The sequence below is a fragment of the Caenorhabditis briggsae genome (assembly GCF_000004555.2).
Source record: "Caenorhabditis briggsae complete genome, chrI, whole genome shotgun sequence".
Taxonomy (NCBI): Eukaryota; Metazoa; Nematoda; class Chromadorea; order Rhabditida; family Rhabditidae; genus Caenorhabditis; species Caenorhabditis briggsae.
In genome coordinates, this window is record NC_013489.2 from 7,066,777 (window position 1) to 7,075,327 (window position 8,551).

The 8,551-nt window shown below is 32.4% G+C and overlaps 1 protein-coding gene across 1 annotated transcript in view; it reads left to right on the forward strand.

Moving 5' to 3' along the window:
• Positions 1 to 3,743: 3,743 nt before the first annotated feature.
• Positions 3,744 to 8,551, forward strand: part of Cbr-glb-18 — a gene marked incomplete at both ends in the record, with an annotated part of 8,753 nt that continues 3,945 nt past the window's right edge. The window contains one exon of the mRNA XM_045237027.1: positions 3,744 to 3,832. Coding sequence (XP_045094700.1) covers positions 3,744 to 3,832 — 89 coding nt within the window. The remainder of the gene's footprint in view (positions 3,833 to 8,551) is intronic.

Sequence of the window (8,551 nt, forward strand, 5' to 3'; positions counted from 1 at the left end):
TTTCTCTACGTTTTCTGAATCATCATCTCTTCTGAATCATGAATCTTTGAGTATACCAAAAAATTCGTGAAGCCGTCGACGAGGAGGACGACGTCGATATACAAATTGAATCAACTTTGCGCTTCAACGCTTACACTTTTAACTTTGAGCGGCAAGAGAGAAAAAAAAAGTTTTTTGGAGGGGAACCAAAAATTTTGAAAACGTTTTTTCCGATTCTTGAAAACACACACTTTTCAAAGATTTTGTTTTTTTTCCAGAAACATCAGAAAACATAAAATAAAGTTGAAATGAGATTTTTTGAGATGTGTGCTGCAACACTTTTTGTTTGTTTTTGGATTTTTGGGAAATCAGAAATCCAGTTCTTGCAAAATCTCTATGGAGAAGGGACCGATATTTAAAGTTTTCGAATATCCAAACGTTGAACTTTTTAAACAACCGAGTTTCCGGAATTTGGTATTTTCGCAACCAAAATTTGGAATTACAGGTAGTCGAAATTTGTTCAACTTTCAAAATCACAATTTCGGTGAATCTGGAATTACGAATTCTTTAAATTCGTCATTTTAGTAGTTAACATTTAGAATTGTTTGGAATTTATTGTTCTATGCCCAAAAGTTCGAAAACTTAAAATTTGGGAATATCTGGTATTTTCGATTTTACGAATTTCTGTATTTCCGATTTGAAATATTATAATCTAGGATTTTTTCAGTTAAAAATATTGAACTGTGGAATTCTTTAGAATTAACTATTCAATATTCAAAACATCTGAAATTTCAGAATTTTGGAATCGAATTTCGAAAATTTCGACGTTCGTATTGGAAGTAATTCAATTTCTGGAAAATTAAAACTTTGGAATTTTCGGAATCTTTCCAATTTCATAATAACTTTTGATTTTCCAAATTTCAATGTTATGGGTTTTTGGAATTTTTCGAAATGTTTGATTTTTGGACTTTCGAATTCTCGGAATTCTATTTTCTATTTTCTGACTGAAAAATCTCCTGGCTCCCCTTCTATGGGCTAATTGGGGCCCATTGCTTTCAGTATTTTTTCAATAACAACATTTTTCATTATCAACCATAACCAATTAGCCATGGAAGTGTTTCTCACACTTTTTCTGCCTACTCCTCCCCACAATTCCATTTGTCCCATTATTCAGAGATCCATCGTCTCTTCTCTTTCGTCTCCCAGCAATCCAAACTAATCGGTTCTCTTGTCGTGTCCCAATGGCATCAATGTCTTCTTGCCCTTCTTTTATTTCTATTTCCTCTCTTTTTCCATTCATAATTATGGCAATTTGATTGCTCTTTTCGCTCTTCTTCTCCTTCTTTGAAGAATAAAATGGGACCACGGCATAAAATGTACATTCGAAATCTATCCCCTTCCCCCGAGTTGATTCGTCATTTACTTCCCCTCATCATGATGATGATGATGACGGAGAGTATTCAGAATCTTCGAGTTTCAAGTTTTAGAACTTGGTCTTGAATTTAGTCTTGGAATCTGTGAATTTTAAAAGTTTAAACTTTGATTTCAAACTTCCATAATTTTGATTTCTGATTTAAATTTACCCAAAATTCAATAAGTCCGAGACTTTCAAATTCCGAAAATCAAAAGTTCCAAAAAAATCCGAAGTCTCATTTGTGCGATTTTTGACTGGAAAGTATTTAAAAAATCGAACTTGAGTTCAAAAACCGAATCATTCTATTTCTGAACGGATAAAAATTGAATCACTCATAAAACATTAAGATTCGCAAAATCAAAAACTGCAGATATTTAAAAATCAGAAATTTCCAATAAAAAAATAATCCGAATTTTAATTTCATATGTATACCCGAAAATTTTTGAATTCACCTCTAAAAACAACAAAAATCCTTTCACAATTAAACATCCTGAAATTATAAAAGTTCCGAAATTTCACAAATTCGAGATATTCCGAATTTTCAAAATTTTCAATCCAGAATTCCAAAATCTTATAATTTCATAATTTTCTTGCAAAAATACGGAATTTCGGATTTCGAAGAAACTAAAATTAAAAAAATACGATATTCCAATAATCTGAAAAGCCAAAATTTTCAGAAGAATAAGTTTTTAGAATACTAAAATTCAAATTTTGAAAAAACCAAAAGGACCAGAAAGTCCACGAATCGGAATGTTTCGAATTTCTGAAAAAAATGTTTCAGTCGAAATTTTGAAATTTGTGTTTTTTAATTTTTGAAATTTTAAAATTTTGAAATCCCACCAAAAATCTTTTCAGACCTCTTGTAGAACAGCTGAAAATGAGTTAATACTCTTAAAACCATAGATCCCCCTATTCTGGATATTAATTATTTTTTATGGTGCTTTCCAAGCTTTTCTTTAGTATTTTTCTTCTTTTTTTCTCGAAGGAACAAAAAAAAATAATAATATTTATAACTTTATAAGAAAAGAAAATGGATAGAGTCAGTTCTCCCAAACCTAGTTATCAGAATAAAAATAACAGAATTGTAATATATATATTGTAATATATATATTATAATTGTAATATATATATTAGTGATTCTGAAAATTATGTGGTTCCGTGTATCTGGAGAGAAAAGAAAAAACAAAAATATCAAATATCAGTTCCAAAGGATTTTTTCTTCTGGAAAAAGAACAAAAAGTGTTTATGAAGAGAGCATTTTTCCAGTCTGGATGCCAGGATTATTAGCTATATTTTTTGTTGTGATTTGCTAATTTAATATTCAAAACTGTTTAAAAATGTCAGTTTTTTGCAAAAAACTATCAAGACCTCCCAGTCTTCCAGTCTCTTGACTCATTTTCCCGGTAACTTTAATTGCTTCCGTATCCATTTTTCTATTTCCATTTCACATTCCCATTTGAAAACAAAAACCCTCTCCCCACTTGACTCGTTTTTGAAATACTACCACTTCCAATTTCTCTTTTTGCTGAATACCTCCCTATAAATAGGTGTGGCGTCATTTTTAGATCACTTGGGTGTGCAGAAAAAATATTGATATATTCTTGATACAATTTATTTTCTGACTTGATTTTTCACCTGGAAGTTCCCAAGCTGTTTTTCCTATCAAACCAGTAGCAGCTTTAACTCGAAGAAACCACAATTTAGCGTTTTCCAAACCTCAAAACGTGCCTTTATCGTCGATTTTTGTGTTTTAAACCCAACACATCAATTTTTACACTATCAAAAACCTATATATCCCAAAAGGAATCGAACTTTTTGAGTCATTTTGCCCAAAAGTCTATCCTCTTCCCACCTAAGCTATCTTTGCCTGCGCGGTTAGCGCCACTAGGTGCCGCGCTTGTGGCGCAACTGGTAAAATAGTGAGCTTTGATGCGAAGTCCCATAAGTTCGATCCCTTTGGCCACCAATCTCCAAAACGAGAACATTCTAATGGATTTCTAGGCCACCAACCTCTTCCACATGATACAGAGAAATATACGCCTATATATGTATGTCTAGATGTATGAAATATTCCCACGCGGTCTTCTTCATTTTCCCTTGTTTAAAAAGTACCCAACATCTGCTTTTTCCTGCTCACAAACATTCATTTTTTATTCTTTGACCCAAGTTTTTCCTTCTCTTTGTCTTTTTTCCATGGGAAGAGTAAAAAGTGCAAAAGATGAAAAATCGAGATTTTTTAAGCGAATTGGAAAAAAATCACATTTTGAAGAGTATTAGGCAACAGGCTTGGCGGGAATCCGGATTTTTTCTTTTTTTTACCTAGATTTTGAATATTTTCAGGCGCTGTTCAATGCCCTCACTATCAAAAATGCCGTCTGCTGCCCGTCAACTTGTCTCCAATATGCTCTCATTCTTATCCTCTCCATCTCCACAAAACAAGTAAGATTTTGAAAATTTCAAATTCTCCAAAAATTAAAAATTTAAATTCCGTAAAACCTGTAAAAGGGTCCCTTAATTTTCAACTTTGAGCCAATTTACCTCCGTTCCTGTAAAAGATATCAAAAAACTTTAAACTGATAATTTGTTGATCATAATATCACAAATACTTTATCAGTTAACAATTTTCGTGAAAGGATTCTATTACAGATTTCAGGGTATTTGGAATCTAGAATTTTCAGAAAACGCCGGTTTCAAGATACGCAGATTTTTGATTTCTAATTTTTTATACAAATTTTCATGACTGGCATAGTCTAAAACTTTTTAAAAATCCTTAGAATTTTCTCAATTTCGGAATTTTCTGTAACGTTAAATCTCAGCTACTTTTTAAAACACATTTTTTCTCATTTTTCAAATTTCTCGGATATTGTTGGACTACCCGAAAATCGCTAAAATCGAAAAAAAATTCAGTGTAGTCTGGAATTTTCATTTTTCCCATGAGGTGCCCACCTTTGGGAAAATTGTGAATCATATGTGATTTTTTGTGCTTTTGCAAATCTGCAAATATTTTTTAGCCAGCTCGCCTAGAAAAAACTAGGCCACATTTTCTTTAATTTTATACAAATCGTAGATCAAAAACGGGCGGCGGTGGAATATGTGAAATACAAGTCGGCTAACAGGAAGTTGCCGCCCAATTTTTTGAATTTAAAAGACAAAAAAAACTTTTAAAAGTGAAAATTGATATCTGGAAAAAAGAAGGAAGAGAGATGGGTGCAAACAGAACTTTTGGCTTTTTAAAGAAATTTTAAAAGGTTCAAAATGCAAACAAAAATTGAATCAGAGACCAAAAAGACAAACACTTGAAAAGCTGAAAATTTCAAATCAGAAACTCAGAAATTTAGAAAAATTCCCCAAATATATTTATTTTTCTAAAAATCCCAAATTTTATGTTTTCCATATTTGTATCTTCTTTTTCCGTCCCATCCATACTATATTTTATCGAATTGTTGTATTAAATTAGATTCATCTTCCAAGAGAAAACTTTTTTTGAAAGATCAGGTAGACATTTTTATGGAAACTTTTGTAATCGGAAAATATGATTCAAGAGCATTTCTATTTAATTTCCGCTTATCCCGGAATACAATTTTTCGGAAATCCCATGGTATTTCTTTCATTTTTCGGCAACTATCGTAATATTTATATTCTAGAGATTGAGTTTCAGAATTTATTTTTAATTTCTGACAAAATTCGCAATGAATTTTGTGGTTTTATTCTATTTCGAAAATTCTCCAGATTAAAAAAAGGCTCTAAAATTTTCCAAAATTCGTATTTTTTCTAGAATTTTCCAAAGAACAGAAATAAGACTTTGATGTAGAAATTAAATCGTTTGATGGAAAACTACTGCTAATTTATTCCTCCAAAAAACATTTTTTGAAATGGACTTTTCTGAAAATTGAGGGCAATTCTTGATAATCTTAAAAAATCAAATATGAAGATCCTGAAAATTTAGTTTATAATTTTGGAAATCCTGATTTCTGAGTTTTGAGAAAATACCTGTAATCCTAGAATTTCAGAATCTTAGAGTCTCAGGATCTCAGGATCTCAGAATCTCAGAATCTCAGGATCTCAAAACCTCTGAATCTCCAAATCTCTGAATCTCTGAATCCCATAATCTAGAAACCTTAGAACATAAGATACTAGAAAACCATAATCTCAGAATTTTAACAGTAAAAAAGTCAAGAATCTGAAAACTCCAAGTTTTGAAAATTCGGGAACCCTTCGAAAATTTCAGGGAAAAAAAAATAAACAAAGTATTTCATAATTCCGGAGACGCTGAAAGTTTTAGATTCTCAGAATTTTAGAATTTCTGTAGTTTCCCAAATCCCTGAATCTTAAAAAGTTTTGAATTCAAAACTAGCTATCTTGACCAATTTCTGGTTTTTGGCCATTCCAACCTATTCTTTCCCCACACAAACAAAATATCCAATGTCAACCCACCCAACCAAAGCTTGTACCCAACCTTTCACTTATTTCTCTTTCTCTCTCTCTCTCTCTCTCTCTCTCTCTCTCTCTCTCTCTTTCTCTATCTCTCTCTCTCTCTCTCCATAAGGACCAATATGTAAGCTCTAGGAGCACAAAGAAAAAAAAGTTGCCCTTTTTCGGAGACACAATAAGGGGAGGAAGAATGTAAGAGACCCCCCCCCCCGCCTCTCAAATTTCGAATGCAAAAGATTTGTGCTCATGTAAAAAGGAAAAAGGAAAAAAGCTCTCGTTTTTGCTCTCTTTTTCAACTGAATGGGGTGTAAAAAGCACAAAAAAAACAAACATTTTGTTTCCCTCACCCCTTTTTTGCCTTGTCGTTTCCATTTCACGCCTTCTTTCCTTATTCCTTCCTTCTATTTTTTCGATTTTCGCAAAAATGTCTCTTGGGAGATATTAGACGCCGCAACTTCTGGAGCAGATTCGAATGCTCCTTCTTCTCTATTTTCTTCTTCCTCTCCTTAACGTCTTCTGAATACTTCTGTCCCACGCACGATGTTTGTTTTGTGACGTGGTGTCACTATGGAAGCCGCCCAATTAATGAGATTCTGAATTATTTAGAATCCATGTGTAGAACAATTCTGGCGCCTGCAGATGGGAGAAAATATTTTTTGAAGAGTGTTTTCTTTAAAAAAATGTGAAAAAAGTCAACTCGGAAGTTTTGACATCACGACTTCCTTCCGATTTCTAGGAAATCCGAGAAAATTTAGATAAATTCTCTGAACTTTATATAGATCAGAAGAGGAAAAAAATTATGATGATATGATGACCTAGACCAGTTTCTCTGCGTCTCTCTCTCTCTCTCTCTCTCTCTCTCTCTCTCTCCCTCTCTCTCCACCTCCAACTTGCACATTTTGAGCTCAATTATCTCGGTTCCTGTAAGCGATATCAACATTTTTCCAACAAATAAAATGTTTATCATATTATCAATAACATTTTATCAATTGACTAGTTTTTGATCTCCTCTTACAGTAATTGAGATAATTGAGCTCAAACAGTAGGAAGTAACATTTCGGGCATTTTCTAAATACATTCCAACTATTAAAATGATTTTTTAAACTAAATTTGACTAGAGCGACTCCCAATTATTATAGCGTCTCTATTTTTCAAAAAATCTGCAAAATCAAGAAGCGAATCTAAAATGGATGAGAATTCTAGAGAAATTGAATTGTTGGTGGGATTTGCAGAAAATTCAGAAAATTGGATTTGAAAATTCCCTATTATTTTTAGTACGTTTCTCATTTCCTCCTCCTCTCCCGATTTGTCTATATAGTCAATCTGTCTTAAGGAAATGAAGAATCGGGGATTTCAGTTTCCAAAAATTTTTTCGTACAAGTCATTATTCAGTCATTATATACATGGATTGTCGTTTCAGAGTTGTCTAGGCTATTTTTTCAACAAAAAAAAACAATTTTTAAAGTTTTTCTTTGAAAACTTTCCAAATTTTCCTTCATAACTAATCTGCAAGATATTACACTGACAATCTTTATAAATGAATTGTTTATTGAGAAAATGATAAGATTATTGGAACTTAGCGGAAAACTACAGTACATGCAGCATATTATGAATTTTTCAGTGAAAAATAGCCAATTTTGAGATTTTAAAAAGATGTTCAGAATTAAACCTTCTCTGAAAATTTCAGAGTATACTGAACAAAAAAAGCTTCATTTTGAAATTAGCAACTTTTTTGTAAAAGTCCACTCTGATGAGAAAAATTCTGGAACACTTTTCGCGCATTTTAAAGTTGACTATTTTCTACTGAAAAAGTCAAAATGTGATATTTGTAATTCTTCAAAACTATTGAATTTTCATTGTCCATTTTTAAGAATTTCAAGACTTATGAGTTTTTGAAATTTTCAGATTAATCCGAGTTAGGAACATTTTTGAATCAATAAGCCTGCCTGATATTCTAAATTTTTTAATTCTGAAAATTAGAACTTTTGGATTTCAGAAATTCTTGAATAATTCCTGTGAACTCAAATTCCTCTGCTACTTCCATTCTTCAGGTTCCAAAATTGTTCCTATTTCTGTTTCGGATCTTCCTAGAACATCTTTATCCAGATGACGTGACTCTTTTTTACAAAAATCCCAAGAAAACGGAAACCCCATTTTCGATTCCTATCTTTTACCCATAGAAGCAACAATGCAATATCCCATCTTTTACCCATAGAAGCAACAATGCAAAAAAAAGAAAAAACAAGAGAAGAATTTTTTTCATTTTTTTTCCCTCTTCTCACGAGTTTCCGCTTTTAAAAAAGAAAGACGCAAAGCCTTCTTTTTTCCAACGGATTCATCTTTTTCGTCTCTAGAAGAATCTCGAATCTCTCTTCAAAATCTGATAACGTCTTCTTCTTCTTCTTTTTTCTTCCCCAGAATCCAATCCATTAGAGTACTAAGCTCTCTCCCTCTTTGGAAAAATGGAGAAAATGGAAAAAAAGTGGGCGGAGCCTGGGTTGATTCGAATTAAACTAGTCACTTGCTGTTGCGAGCTACCTTCAGTTTATTTCTAGTGAAGCAAAAAAAAGATAGCGGAACCCTGAAAAATGCTAAAAACGAGCCGCCCGAGATTCATGGTCCATCAAAGGTCCCATTCTACATCGAGGTATGTTTTCGTTGAATCGATTCACAAAATTCGAAATTCTGAAATTCTGAGATTATGGAAGGATTCGCGATTTCGAGATT